This window comes from Anser cygnoides, chromosome 1, assembly GCF_040182565.1.
Source record: "Anser cygnoides isolate HZ-2024a breed goose chromosome 1, Taihu_goose_T2T_genome, whole genome shotgun sequence".
Taxonomy (NCBI): Eukaryota; Metazoa; Chordata; class Aves; order Anseriformes; family Anatidae; genus Anser; species Anser cygnoides.
Genome location: NC_089873.1, coordinates 184,275,448 through 184,291,023, shown reverse-complemented (window position 1 = coordinate 184,291,023; position 15,576 = coordinate 184,275,448). Strand labels below are relative to the sequence as shown.

The window sequence follows — 15,576 nt, the reverse complement described above, 5'->3', positions numbered from 1 at the left end:
TGCTGCTTTAAGTCTTTGTCAAGAGGAAGAATAAAGTCTCTTTTTGGTGGGAGTTGTCTAATATTTGTACCACACGGTACTGACGGTGAACTCTGCTTACATCTGCAGGAGCTTGGCACTCAGAGCCTGGGGTACTGCACCAACTTCCAGGCAGTCCCAGGCTGTGGCATCAGCTGTAAAGTTGGCGGTGTTGAGGCCATCCTGGGCATGGCCGAGGAGGGTCTGGGTGAGCCGGTCGCTAACAGGAGTGGGGACAGCAGCGTTCCTCTGGAAGATAACACACTGATCGCGCTCTCTGAATCAGAAGGTACGTCTGCCCCCAAAGGGACTGCTGGTTGCAATGCAAGGGCCAATGAATCCTGCCAGACTAGAAACAGCAGAAAGATGGAGAGAAAGACAAAGAACACGAGGGACAAAAATACACCCTAATGAAAATTCAGACTCTCTTCTCCCCTACTCTCAATTGCTCTGGAGTTCAGAAATCTAATTAAGGATCTAGATGCTACAGTGCTGAGTACTCCAAAAGTCTGTACAATACATAGGCAATAAGCCATAGTCAGCAAGGTCCCTTTTGGACAGAAGAATGGTCCAGCAGAGAGCAAAGTTTGACAATTAGCATGATCTCACTTGGGGCAATTACCTTTAACATACGTTATCTTATTGCTACATTTATGTCCTACTTTTTAGTTCTGTAATAACTTGGACCTTTTGTTTTCTGTTTCAATATCTCTCAAGGCACTTAATTAAAACGAAAACACAACAAAAACATTCAGCAGATGCGCAATAAAAGTTGCAGTGCCTGATGTTTTTGATTTAGCCAATACATTTATTTTTGTTTCAGGCTCTGTGAAAGGCACTTTGATCTTTGTTATTGTACGAGAGAAAGAATACATATTGAAAGCCTTCCTTAAGAAGCTCATCAGTTCTCTGAAGACTGTGTCTCTTCTGACCTTTTTGAGAAAGCTATTAGAAGAATTAAATAAAATAAGAAGTGTAATCATCAGAACTGTGCCATTTGTGAATAGTGTTGATGTAATGTCTTCTCTCTTGCTTCAGATGGCTTTTGTGAAGTTGGATTGACTTCTTAATGAAGTGCTCTCCATACTGTTTCATTGTTTGTTAGAACAAAACTACTTTTTTTGTTACCAAAAATAGCCTTTATATTTGAAAGAAGTTGTTAGTTGTGAGAACAATGTGGCGTGACATTTAGGAAGTGTGCACACTGCACTTATCCAGAAAAACAATGCGAACTCACAAAGGCAAATATGTGCAAATACTTCCATTAAGTTCATGACGCAGTTCTGTGTATAAACGGGCTCAGAAGTGAGTCTTGAAGGAGAAGAGTTTTATGAGGCTGTCATCAGGTAGTGGCTATGCATTTGGGTTTGGCCATGACAGCAGCACTTCAAATAAGCCTCATTTAATTTGATAAGCCCCCAGATGAAGTGTCTTTGATGTGGCCATTCCCAGTCAAAGACACACACAAAACCTCTGCAGAGTGTTTCAATGCTAATGCAGCTTGAAACTGTCGTTCTCAAACATAATGTCTCTGGCATGTCTCGTTTTTGTAAATTTCTCATTTTTCTTTTCTCTCCCCACAAAGGTCCATCAGCTTCCCATGTGTACTCGGTACTGATTGGAAATCGTGAGTGGATGCGACGCAATGGCTTGCACATTGCGAATGATGTAAATGATGCAATGACAGACCACGAAACCAAAGGACAGACTGCCGTATTAGTGGCTATAGATGGTAACTGCTGTTCTTTGAAGAGACTTAATAAATGTCAAATGGTTCTACTGTGGAAGGGATAAAAACAAAGGGAACCAATTCATTGGTAACTTAGTGTCAAGAAACTACTACTACTTATTATTTTCAGTATTTATATAATAATACAATATATATACTATATATATAATAATACAATTGTGATATTATAATATTACAATAACTTATAATGTTATAAATAATAATTATTACTTTCAGTGTTTAAAGATCTTGTTGGGTAATTTTTAATTTAAATATTCATTTCTGAACCTCCTGCTTCCAAAAAGCAGTGCTGGTGCAGGGTATGCAGCCACAAACTGATGTCCCACCCTGCCCACCCTGACTTTACATCACTTAAGGATTTCAGGTTGACCCGTTGTTTTACTGATTTCAAAATACTTCATGAATAAACGTGGCAGTTCGTTAGATTGTTCAAGTATAAAAGAAACACTAGATTAGACTAAATGAGATTTTCCAGAGGGCTTCTGTTTTGTGCTACACAGAAAGGGATCCTAGACAGTACCTTAACACGAGAGGCTGCTGTAATGGTGATAGATTGCCAGTGTACCTGTGGTCTTGATTTGGGGCCTCTGATTTGATTAGTGAATATATAATCTTGATGTGCCCACAGAGTAATTTTCAGAGGCCTTTGCATGTCTCCACTGGGGCTCCATCAGGGTCCAGCAAAATCAAATGCTGCAAATCAGGACCCTGATGTACACTTGGAGTTCCTATTATTGGTAGTGATAGTGACCAGAGGAACTGGGGACTAAAACCTTCTTAAGGCCTTGCTTTTGAAAAGGTAACACGCAGTGATAAAACAGCATGGGATTTTTGTAAGTCATGTGCAGAAAACACGGATATACCTTTCAGTCGATGTGTTGGAAGATAGGCACAACGTTCCTGTAGAGAAGTAATTAATTGCAGTAGAGATCCAACCCTGAAAGATTAGGGGATATAAAAACACATACTCTGCATCCTGGAAGAATAGCTTCAGCATGTGACCTGGGCACAAAACTCTCTCTGGCCCACAATCATATTTGTCCATACCATAAAACCAATGAGTCAGGCATGTTTAAAAGCTACCCGCTTCTTTTCCCCTTCTTCCTGGTCCAAGAGTTTTATCAAAGGAATTTATTGTTAGTTTTGAACAGGTAAATTAGAGGGGTGTGTATGTATGTGTGTGTAAGAAAGGGGCCGTAGCTTAGAAAACTTCAGATGGGGGAGTTCAGGCTTGTGAAAGCCGATATTGCTCAGAAAATTTTGCTTTATGAGCCACCGCGGTGTGATGGAGGGAAAGTCCTATTCTTTTGTTGCCCCTTTGCTTCCCACAGCTGTTTTTAACGCAGGATGCTTCTTTGTGAAGGTACCCTGTGTGGAATGATTGCGATAGCAGACACTGTCAAGCAGGAGGCAGCCCTTGCTGTGCACACGCTGAAAAACATGGGAATAGACGTGGTGCTGATAACAGGAGACAACAGAAAAACTGCAAAAGCCATTGCTACTCAGGTACCTTTTTGCGTTTAAAAAAACGTGTGATGGGCTTCGAAGGATCTGCTTATCCCAGTGGATTGGGAGTAAGCAATCAGAGTTTCCATGGATGTGTTAAAGAAAGATTAACTTCTGTTGAGCTGGACTGAAAATCAGGTGAAGTCGTATGGCATAGTAAAGCCCAGTGACTGCATTAGGATCTCAGTGAAGAGAAGCATTCAGTACTTCTCCAGGGGCACAGAGTTCCTTGCAGTAACTAGTCCATTGCTGAACTGAAGCCTCCTGCTTCCCTCCACTGAAGGGCAGTCACGTTTCGTTAGTGATGAAGGAAAGTGCCTTTAAGGTCCAATGCTGTCCCCAGTAAGGGAAGTTGGGATTTGGAAGTTGGGATCTTATTTTAATTCACTCTTTCACCTTTTGCGTTCAGTTGTTTTAAAGTGCTTTCCCACCCCACCTTCCTTTGTTAAGGGAAGAAGTTTTTCAGAAACAGACTTTGGTTTACGGCTCCGGGCACTCAGGTGAAGTTTTCAAACGAGCTTAGTCTGTGCCAACTTAACATTTTCACTGAAATTTTGTCACTTACTTCTTTTCCAATGGAAAAATGGGGGAAAAATGTTACATTTTGAAAGGTAAAAAGCTGACTTCTACCTCTTGTAGTGAAAAGCTGTTCTCTACCTGATGAGGCAGCCCGACCAGGGGTATTATCACGGCCCTCTTTAGTACATCCACCTCTGTTCTTCACCTGCAGCACTAAGCTATTGGTTAAGCACCTCCAGGTTAGTGGAGGTGTGGATGGGTAAACTTACCCAGCCATCTGCTTTATTTTCAGTTTCCCTGAGACCTGCGTATTTATGTTAACATTTGTGTTTTCCCTAGTGTAAGTGCCTGATTGTATACGACTTTTATGTGCGTTTCCCTGAAACTTTTATTGGTGCATATCCGTCAAGCAGCATGATTAGCTGAAAACTGTCTGTTTTAGCCATCAAACCCTTACTTGCCAGGGCAGTAGAGCTTCAGGAGCCCTATGAGGCACGATGCCAAGGGCAGTGCATGGTTTGTCAGCCTCTCTGCAGTGTTGATGAAGAGGACTGTAATCAATCCCTTTCTTACACCAAAGGCATGTTGCTCGTCGGCTTTCTGTGCCGCTTGCAAGTGTTGCCTTGGACCAGAATTAGTTTGGGTGATCTTCCTTTGATTGCTTTTCCTTTTGGCATGAAGAATATCACCAACAAGCATGTGTTTCTTTCTTTGTACGTAGGTTGGGATCAAAAAAGTATTCGCTGAAGTTCTTCCTTCTCACAAGGTTGCAAAGGTCCAGGAGCTCCAAAATGAGAGGAGGAAGGTTGCAATGGTTGGTGATGGAGTCAATGATTCCCCTGCACTAGCCAGGGCCGACATCGGAATTGCGATTGGAACAGGCACTGATGTTGCCATTGAAGCAGCAGATGTTGTTCTTATCCGAGTGAGCACTACAGTTTTGACCTGTCTTCTTTCATCACTTTGTTGCTCTTCTTTTTAGTTCGGTGTTCTGAAGAAAGCATGTGGAAACCTTTCAATGCTTTTCTGTCTTGCAGAACAACTTGCTAGATGTTGTTGCCAGTATTCACTTATCAAAGAGAACAGTACGAAGGATACGGATAAATCTGATTCTTGCCTTAATTTATAATCTGCTTGGAATACCAATAGCAGCAGGTGGGTGACTGCTGGAGCTCAGCCTGAGGAAGACAGCAGCACAGTTGAGCTCTGTGGTGCCTCTTGCAGGATTTCCTGCTCTAGCAGCTGAAGAGAGGTTCCTGAAGCATCTAAACGTTGGCAGAGGGAGGACAAAATATCTATGTACATTTATATTAATGCTGGTAGAAGTCTATATTCTCCAAATTTTAAGTTTTCATTAATGAATTCTTGTATGTTAAAATTAAAAAAAAAAGCTCTTATTTTACATAGCAGTACTTGGGGATCAGTTTTAGTAAATTCTAAACCAGCTCTAATGAGAGAGATCATCCCATTTCTTGGTGCTTCCTCTTCTATTCAGCCTGGACTGCACGTTTTTTCTCGTACTATTTAGATTCTCTCTGCTTCTGTCAGACATCTTCTCGTGCTCCATATTCCTACTTAAAACTTACTTTCAGCAGTTCTCTTTCTCTTTTTCTTTGTCAGTAAGTTCTCCCTCATTTGTCTGGCCTGTTGCTTTGTCTTTCTATTGCTTTTGCTTTTTTTCATATGTGCAGAAGGGACAAGTAGTCTTACCTTGTGGCTGCAGTCTTGTAGCTGAAACTGTGCAAAGACCGTCCCTTGCAACTGAAGGGACGTATTTAAAACTAAGTAAGTAAATACATGTTTATCTATTTGTGTTTCTAGAGGTCTCAGTAAGTCACGTTGCTCTGTTCTGTGATATGCAGGGACAGAAATGTTTGCACTGGGACAGGCTGCCCTGGCTGACGTCCGTATGCTCTTTTCCTAGGTGTGTTCATGCCCGTTGGCCTGGTGCTTCAGCCTTGGATGGGATCAGCTGCAATGGCAGCTTCCTCTGTGTCCGTCGTGCTGTCCTCCCTGCAGCTGAAATGGCAAGTTGGCTTACACTGAGCAACTGGGGAGCTGTCGGCAGCGCTGCTGCTGGCACTCAAACGAGACAGTAGTTTGGGCTTTGTATACCTAAAAACACCTGACAGCCCTTTAGCACGGGGATGTTCTGTCTAATTCTTGGCTCCAAAAGAGATGGATGTCACTATCGTGAACACACCGGGACTAAGACTATATTGAGTGTTCTTTAATTATCAGCTAAAATAGTGAGTGGATGCCACAAGGGCAGCTGTGTTGGAGACTGTGAACCAAGTTCAGTACCAAGGGAGGTAATGATCGGTGCTGTTCTTGTTGTGAATATCAACTGAACAAATAATTCAAGTGGGAGTTCTCCATAACATAGCAGTAAATGGTTTTTTGAAAGACTTGCACCTGTTTTTATTATTTAGTCTTTTTAATTTAGCCAAGGAGAAAAAGAGAAGCAAAGTACATTTATTCTTTTGACCTTTGCAACTGGTGAAAGCATCCTATTTTTATTTTATTGGAAGTGAATGACTTTTTGAAATATAACAAGATTTTTCAAATTCTATTAACTTTATATTCTACATTTTTTGGGTGCAGTTGCAATGGACCTACTTTTAAGAGCTTTGTGAACAAGCATCTTTTTAAAATCAGAATTTTTAGAGTTTCTAAAATTAGTCCAAACCTTCAAATATTTCTACTGTAGCTTGGGTCTTCTGTTGTGTACAGTGTAGTGTCAACTAATGTAGGAAGTCTGTTATTGCATCATGATTCTGATCCTGTGAATGCTCAATGAGATCACGGTCTTGAAGAAAAACCTCATTTTGAGAGACCTTCTCGTTTACTGTTTGAACTGTCGTAATGCCTTGTGACCACTGCTCTTAGCCATTAATATTTTTTCTAAAGCGCAGGTAGCAATCAGGTTATCAGAAGTTTCTGATTTATTGTAATGCCGAAGTCACTTCCACACGTTGACCTCTTGGTACAAAATGTCTTTTCTCTCTCTCTTCTTAGTTATAAGAAGCCAGACACAGAAAGTTATGAGGCACAAGCTCAAGGCCGCATGAAGCCACTTACTCCTTCCCAAATCAGTGTTCACATTGGAATGGATGATAGGAGGAGGGATTCATCCAGACCAGCTCCCTGGGATCAGATTAGTCAAGTGTCTCTCTCTTCCTTGACTTCAGACAAGCTGCCCAGACATAATGGCTTTTTTGAGGAGGAAGGGGACAAGTGGTCGCTGCTCATGAACGGAAGAGATGAAGAACAGTACATCTGAAGCGCTGTGTTCTTAGTGCAGCAGGAAACATTCCAGTGACGAGAGGAACTGAGTTATGCCATCAAGATCTTCAAGGTTATAAGTGAAGCTATTCCTTCAGCTCACAAAATGATTGCAACTCAGTCTGGTGTTGGGTTGTGTGGATTGTGGATTCCTTCAGGTCACCAGTTACGTCCAGTGGCTGAAAGAATCTGGGGCTCTGTAGTGAACTGGCTCCTTTGCACACAGCAAATAGTGAAATAATGTAAAATTGTAATTTCAGAGTTGAATGGAGTTTCTCTCTTCTGGACTGTTTGCTGGGCACCAAATTTCATACTTTTCACTCTTTCTAACGTTATTCTTTGAAGAGTATATGAAGCAAAATTATTTTCAGAGCTTCCAAATACTAGTTTCAGTGTCCAAGTGAAAACATCCGTGGCATAAGGAGCTCTGTGGTTGGAAGCTGTATTTTTAAGCAGAATCCAAACTAGTCACATCACTGTGAGAGCACTTTATACTTAGGATTCGTGTGCATCTTGTTGGACCAAAAATGCTTCAGTGTTTCACTGACTAGAACTCTGTGAAATGTCCTTGTTAGACTTTCACTTGCTTTCAAGTATCCACATCCTTTTGGTGCACATTTCCACTGCTAAACTTGTTCAGTGATTCCCACTGCTCTCCTGGGTTTTCTCTTTTGCTCCACATCAGCTCTTTTTTCCCCTTTCTTCACACAAGATATCTTCTCTGACTTCTTACTATGTTTACAGATATTCCTGTTTGGGACAAACTCCTTATAGTCACTAGGAATATTCCATTCTTAATGCAATTCCTGGTCCAAGTTAGCACAGCATTTTCCTGTGGATACCTTGCAGGATCCTTTGAAGTCCCAGACAATTGGACAGTTGGCTGGCTCTTCCCTCTGAGCGAAGAATTTATATCAGCGTGAGTGAAGGAGGTATTCACCATGGAGTGACAGAAAGCAGGACTAGGTCTAATGTTGGTTCATTGCATGTTAACTCCAGTTTGCGTGTTGATTAAAGTGGAGTCAAAAGGTTAAATGGGACGTGGTGGAAAAGCGGCCCTAAAATGTTGGACTTCTACTTGCCATTGTATAATTTACTGTTTCTGATGACAGAAGGGCTTGGACTAAAAAGATCTGTAATAGCTTGAATTTTAATGTAAATGGGTTTTCATGTTTTGAATTGGTTTTAATTTTCATCTTTTCTCTAGTTTAGTAAGAAATGAAGGTGCTGAACAAATGTTTTTCACTTTAACATCTTTACCAAAGCTGGCAATAACTTTGTCACTCTGAATGTCAAATTCATCCCTTAACACCTTTTGGAGTCAGTCAGGGCAATCGACTGCTTCAGTGCACTGAATCTGGTCCCGTGGTGCTGTACTGCTAGACTGTGGGACTCTGAAGTAAGCAGACCAGTTTTATGATCTGATCTAAAAGGCGAAAGAACAGAAATTACCATGCTGAGCAATGTGAAATAAGCATTTAATTTCACTGACTTATATATAAGACTGTTTCCAACGGGGGTTCAATCCCGCTCCTCCTAATTTCTTTTTGTTTTTACAAGTCAGGAAAGAGACTGTTCCTAAAGCATCAGGCAGGTCTTCCTATTCTCTCTTCCTCTTAATATTATTTTTGAGCTGTCCTTAGAAAACGTCAACAGCATTGTCTTAAATACAAATACAAATCAGTTTTAAAACTGTAAAATCTCTTTATATGTGCAGAGATTACTTTCACGGCACGCACTTTTCAAACGTGCCACAGGTGCCTACAGACGGCCCTGCGGGGAAGGTGGTCTACTGTTTCACTATATTGTGTTCCTTACCAGTGCTTACAGTAAAAAAATGGTGTTTTTTTAAACAAACGTCTGTGTGTCTTGGTTTTTGTTGTTGTTTTTTGTAGGGGTGCACCAAAAAAAAAAAAGTGTAAGCAGTAACTGTTGGACCGCAGGATGCATATGCAAGATGTCACTGCCAATGAGCATTTGGTTTATGTGACGTGCCGTGCAAAAGCGGTTCAGTGTGACTCAGCATGCTTCCCACGGACAAAAGGAAACCCAAGAAATTCAGCCAATCAGTCTGTTGGGTCACATCTTTGTGCTGTTTGAAGTTGCAAGAAGTTCTCTGATACACTGCAGCAGAACTAAGGCTAACTTGATTATATGGTTGACTTGATCACCACTTTTTGGAACTTCAGACCAGTCTGCTGGTTAGATTAGTCTACTGCTTATTAAAACAACACATCTGAAAAACAGTTCAAGCCAAAGATCATGTTATACACACATTCAAAATAACAGTGTACTTGGGTAAGAGATTTTGTGGCTGATTAGTGTGACTGCTTTGAGATCAAGTTCAGGCAGAGTAAGCAGGGAAAAAGACAATTATACTGTGCATTGAGGCAGGTTAGGTTGTAAGCATGCCGAAGGGTGGAATTAGAATTCCAAATTGTCCTGAGAAATTGGACAGGACTGACAAATGTTGCAGAGAGGACAGAGAGGAATTAAAGGTCAGCTTGGCAGGAAAAGGTCGAGTAGTTGACTCGCATTTGTTTTGTGACCCATTCTAGCAGCGCTGCGGTGCTGCAGTGTGGACACATACACAGAGGTGTGTAACAGTTGTCATCTACGTGACATAAAACAACTCTGGTGAGGTATCAGCTGAAGCAGCAGGTCTGGTTTTGTATGCCATGCTTGTTAGGAAACGTAGACAGTTCAGAAAAGAGCAATGAGATTTACAAGGAGTCTAGAAAACATGGGAACGTAAGTACCTGAGAATAAGAAATGTAAGCGGACTGAAAGAGTTTGAGTAGGTTTGCCAACAGCATTCCTAAAGGAACTACAAGTCTTCAAATACAAGAAGAACAATTTGGTCCTTTCATCGTTTCAGGCTTGTGCTCAAGGTGGATAGAAGAAGAAATAATAGGCTTATTGAATCAAGGAGGATTTAGATCAGTGGCTAAGGAGGAACTGTCTAGCAGGGAAGAGATTGCCAAGAGGGGCTCTTTGGCCATGTGTGGCAGTCAGGCTCATACCTGTCGAAAATGCTTTAGCCAGAGGTGAATCCTGAATCCTGCTTTGGGGCCAGGTGACTGCTTGGACAACCTCTCAATGTGGTCTCCAGCTGTGCTTTCTCTCATTTCTGTGGAAAGAAAATGAGCTGGCACATCACCAGAAGAGAGGACTCTGAACTGAACACACTATCCTGCTCTCAAGAGGTGCCAAAGGACTGGAAGAAAGACTAGCTTTGACTTTATTTAATGTATTCTGACATTTATTTAATGACATTTATTTAATGCATTCATAAACCGGGCAATATGTACAGATTTTGTAACTGTATTTGCGTAGCGTCTTAAACTGTAAACTGCTGTGAAACTTGCCTGTTAGACTGTAAGGAAGTTAGACTCGCTACGTGTAGGCAAGAAAAAAAATTTAAGTGCAAGTCCTGACACTCGTGATCCTATGCTCTTGTTAAATCTGAGCTGACTCGCTGGAGGGGTGTACAAGGCATAGGACAGTATCTGCATTTCTGCATAACCTACTTATAAGCTTTCCCTGTCCTCAGCAGAGCGATCTGCCTGCAGAGCCCTGGCACAGCGCGGTGCTGGCCCCAAACTGGTGCTCTGCTGGACTGGGAGCCAGGCGCAGGAAAAGGGCTGGAGGCGGGTTCCTGAAAGGAAGGGCTCTTCAGGTAAGCCCTAAGCTCAGTGCCCTGGCTGCTCACCAGTACACTACACATCTCCCTTTTCCCGGGGTTAAACGTTTTGATGGATTGGAGAGCACGGAGGGGCTTTTCAAATCCCAATTGTGGTCTTAGGTATCTAAATTCTGCAAGTTCCCCTGGCATGACTCAAATGCTGCAGGTCTGAGCCTAAAAGTTGATTTATCTGATGATACACACAGGAATGTCGCAGCCATACTGGAGGGGTGACATTGTTTTCTTTAAATCTTGACTGCCGTTTAGTTATTTTGCCCTGGAAAAAAGTAGTGAGTCTTTGTCTGTATGTGTATTTATGTATATATTTATGAACACAGAAGACATCTAAAGGATAAGATCTTTTGCTTTGGTTTCCACGTGATTCTTAGTGCAGCAGACCAGGAGTAGTGTTTCAGTGGTGCTTTCCAACCATTTTCATTCTCATGCTATTGTTTCGCATAAGAATGTTGGTGCCCTAAGTTCACCGAAAAGAAACGATTCCCTTTGTTTGATTTCCTCCTCCCTCCCTGTGTTCCAAGCAAACGGACCGCCTGATTTCTATGCAGGCTGATTGCATCCTCTCCCTGACTAAACAGTCTCAGAGAGATCGTATTTTCTCTGAATGGGCTTGTGCGTGAAGAAAACAAATGAGTAGGTGGTGAAATAATACGGTGGAGCGCAGGATGGTAAATGAGATAACACTGAAATGTCTGGTTTAATTTCCTTTACTAAGATGCCACCAGCAAGCATGCTGGTTTTCAGTGGAAACTATTTGAGAGCCACAACAAAAGAAGAAGTGGCGAAGGGCAAAGCATCCCGCTCACATGTGAGTCCCAGACAGGTACAAAGGCAGGAGGAGGGAGATGATTCCTCTCCTTGTCTCGAGTTAAAAGCACTGGGGTTTTGCAGGCAAGCACAGCCCAGCTGCAGGCTCTCTGTGCAATGATCTGATTTTCACGAGCACAAAAGGATGATTTCTGAAGTTTCCCCCGGTGCTGCAGGTAAAGGGGAAGGGTTTTTGCATGAGGAGGTGAGGTTTTGTTTCCTCACTTGGGCATTCAGCTGCCCCAGGCTCAGGCAACTCCCCTGCGAGATGTGTGCTGGTTATTATCAGTGAGTGTTGGTTACTATCGGTGAGTGCTGGTGAGTGCAGCAGCCCCGGTGGCTGTGTGGCCCTGGCTGGGGCTGTGCCACCTGGCAGCCAGCACCCCACCCCGCAGGGGACCACGAGATGTCACTGCAGGCTTGGCCCAAGCCAGAGAATCCCGTTAATCTGCAAAGCATCTGAAAATCCAGTACAGTCAGTGCTCATTGACTCATTAGCCACGAGGGGAAGGAAAATGCAAAGGGGGCAGTTTAAGCCAAAGAATACAGCGTGCCTAAAATTTTGGGTTGGCTTGACATTATCTAGCTGGGGAACAGAAGATTTCAGGCAGGCATTTATTTGCATTGAGCTCTGAATTGCTACCTTGTTTGTATTATTTGACAGCTAAGTGATTCCTGAGCTCCGCATGTGCTGTCTGCTAAAATTATTGTTAGCTTTCTTTTCTTTTTTCCCTTTGACAAGCTGAAATGTAAGGAGATGAGCAGTGCTGCAGGAAGGCTGAGCGTCCTGTCCCTGGCTGCATGCTCAGCACCAACCCACACCTTTAGGCAGAAGTTTAAGCTCCCCAGGTACCCGAGGGTGCAAGACTTCTTGTTTGGTTGGCTTTTGTTTTCAGCAGAATCATAATCTGGGCGAAGTCACGCTGTAGGAGAGCACCAAAGCCCAAATGTAAATCCTTTTGAAATCAATCAGTGATTGACTGTCAACCCTTCTGTCAGTCCTTTTGAATAAGTGGCACGTGCTCAACGCTCCTCCGAACCATAGCTGCACACCTCGTGAGAGTTATCACACAAATGCAGGCATAAATTGGAATATTTGAGGCCTCCAAACACTTACAGAACTATCCAAAATCCAAATGACTTTTCTAAAAAGCAAATACATGATCTGGGTTTAAAAGAAGTTCACTGAATTACTTGTCCTTCACTGTCACCTCTTTTTACCACGAACACAGTGTGGGACATGTCTGGCCACTGGCAAGTGCCAACTGTTGTGAAAAGCCACTGTCACAAAGTGCTGTAGCTCTTTGCTGTTATTTCAGCCCTCGTAACCCAGCTCTCCTCCATCCCTTGACACCGCCTGCTGAAGAGGAAGAGGAGCAGTCCCCCGGCAATGCAGCACCGCGGGGCACCCATCAGGGAGAAGCTCACCAAGGGCACTTTGGGGATGGATACACACGGTTGATAGCCTCCATTGATACAGGATGGTTGGTGTTAGCTTTTCTTAAAGCAAGTTGCTTTAAAATTCACATTTCTCTCTCTGCTTCTATTATATTTTTAGACATTTCTGCTCTTTGGGGCAATGCGTTGCCATGCCCTGTCCCCATCGGGCTATCAGCAGGCGTGAGGCTTCCTTCTGCTCTCCTGTTGAGACCTCCTCCGGCACCGTTCCCTTATTATGTTAATAAGAAAGCAGATTTTAATTGCATCTGATGAGGAGTCTGCTCCTCCCTATACCTTCACCATGCTCAAGCCTGTGGATTTAATTAGGTCCCTTGGGGGACACGGCGCGACCCTCTTAAATTCCCGGTGTGTCAGTGGGCTGGTTTGTAGGGCTAAGCATCTCCAGCAGGAAGGGCAGGGGACTTCGGGTTTGCAGGGAAGGCTGGGTGCTTTAGTACAGGGTGTTGTGGAGGCTTTCCTGGCGGGAAGGGAGACCCGGCTGTGCACGGGTCACATCCCCAGCGTGGTCTCGTCCCTTGCAAGGGTTAATGTTATTCTGAGACACCTCTGCATTGCAGTTGCAAATCCGAGAGGCTGGGAGCAACCTGCCGAACAGGAAGCAGCTCATTAAGCCCGTACTGTCACTGATTCATAAGGGAGCGCGGAGACAATATAATTACTGTAATTATGTCAGGTACTTGCTGCAGAGTTGCCATTTGTGTCGGGAATTTTATCCTCTCTGTGTGGCAGGAGGATAAAAAAAAACCAACCTATACAGCTGCCAATATATTCGTGCCACAAGTAACTTACTCAGAGGCTGTCGTTTAATTGTTCTGCTTGCAGAAAACGAAGGTTGAGCCTTCTCCATCTTAGGGATGAAGCAGTGGTAGGGAAGGAAGGCTTCTGGGCAGTGTGTTGCTTTCCTCATGCCGAGGAGGGAGGCAGATTTTGGCTGTAAAGGTGACCTGGCCAATGCCACCCTGGCCAAGGTCAAGTTGCAGTAAGAAAGTCTACACCAGCAGCATTTGTGCTAAACAATTTGGACAAATATAAGGCAGTAGAAATACGAGCTTGCTCTTGAGCAATCGTCAAAGTAATGAGAGAAAGCCCTGAGACAAAGGGGCTTCACAGCAATAAGACATCAAACCTTTTCCACGAGGAAAGCATTGATTGTATTTTGCATGAGGCTGAACCACGGCAGGGGTTGAGTGACCTGAGCAGTGCCTGCCCCAGCAGCGAGCAGACGTTTTGTGCTACAGCCCTGCCTTGTTCTCACGATTGCTTGGCTAGTTTGTAAAAATAAAAATAAATAATTAAAAAAGGGAAATTTAAAAGAGCTCGCTTAGCTTCATAAAAGCACATGAACAAACCGAACAGCTCACCAGCAGACAGATTATTAGTCTCTGATTCAGGCATGGATGATTGTTTCTCCAACAGCTTTTTCCCCTCGCCATCCTCACCGGCTCTTCAAGCGTTTTTGGCGTCATTCTTGTATGAATAAGTCAGAAAAGAGACACGCCGGAAAAGCCTCTAATAAGAAACCTGAAGAGTAATGAAAGGAGCAGATGAAAAGTTCTGCCAAAGCATGTGCAATACCCGAGCGTTGCATTTACCCGTCCGTGCTAATGACACCGCTAACTGTGAGTGCTGTCCTTCCACTTACTTCTTTCGGAATTAAAACACACTCGTTAGAGATGGCAGCAGGTGTAATCAGAATGACTGCACCTATCACCAACGCTGTCCTCGTTCGATCTCCTGTGCTGTATATGTGCGCGTTTGGTGCTGCAAATGGCCACAGCGTTTTTGCAATGCATACCCCAGCTTCGGCAAAAAGAAACGACAAAAGAACAGACCAACCAAAAAAACAAACACACAAAGAAAACCCCACACCTTTAACACCCCAGATCTAACAAAGCACAGCTGTGATGCTCTGAGTGATTCCAGCTCTTGACACCATGGCTCGCACACCAGGCACGTCCAGAGAAGTACCTGGGAAGTGCTGGCACGCGTACCCTGAGGGCTGCTTCACCTGCAGCAGCTGTTAGCACATTTTATACTCTCTTATTTTGAGATTTTTGTATGCAGGTGAGTTAACCTTGCCGCCTGTGACAATATTTAACTTCTCTGTTTCTCATCCTCCCCTCCGGGTTTGTTGGTGTCCCATACGTAGCACACCGATTGGAAATGCAGCAGGGGAGGCACACGCACAGCAGCTTAAGGGCTGAGTCTGAAGAAACCAAGCCTAAGTCACCAGTGTCTCATATCCCCTCTCCCGCCTTACTGACAGAGAGAAAAAACCTCCTTGCAGTCTCTGAAGGAGGCTTCCACCTTCGGGATGTGCCTGGTGGGTGTTACACAGTTTTGGCAGATCCCAGCATCGTCCCGCTCTCTATTTTCCAGGCCCATGTGGAGCACAGGCTGGAGCAAAGCTGACACAGTTGGCTGGGGTTTTTGCCCCCATCACGCACTGCCTTCAGGTCCATCTCCCCTTTCTTGCCCCTGATAAAGCTGGTCAGGTATATCTTGGTCAGATGAGCAGGACTCAGGT

The 15,576-nt window shown here is 43.6% G+C and overlaps 1 protein-coding gene across 12 annotated transcripts in view; it reads left to right on the top strand.

The window, feature by feature from the left end:
- The window catches only part of ATP7B (ATPase copper transporting beta), a 46,254-nt gene extending 37,294 nt beyond the window's left edge, over positions 1-8,960 (top strand). For all 12 annotated transcript variants that reach the window (XM_066989548.1, XM_066989539.1, XM_013179655.3 and 9 more), the window contains 7 exons: positions 109-307; positions 1,604-1,750; positions 3,132-3,274; positions 4,515-4,718; positions 4,831-4,948; positions 5,718-5,820; positions 6,812-8,960. In XM_066989548.1, the coding sequence (XP_066845649.1) occupies positions 109-307; positions 1,604-1,750; positions 3,132-3,274; positions 4,515-4,718; positions 4,831-4,948; positions 5,718-5,820; positions 6,812-7,076 (1,179 nt within the window). In that variant the 3' untranslated portion in view covers positions 7,077-8,960. The remainder of the gene's footprint in view (positions 1-108; positions 308-1,603; positions 1,751-3,131; positions 3,275-4,514; positions 4,719-4,830; positions 4,949-5,717; positions 5,821-6,811) is intronic.
- Positions 8,961-15,576: the final 6,616 nt, after the last annotated feature.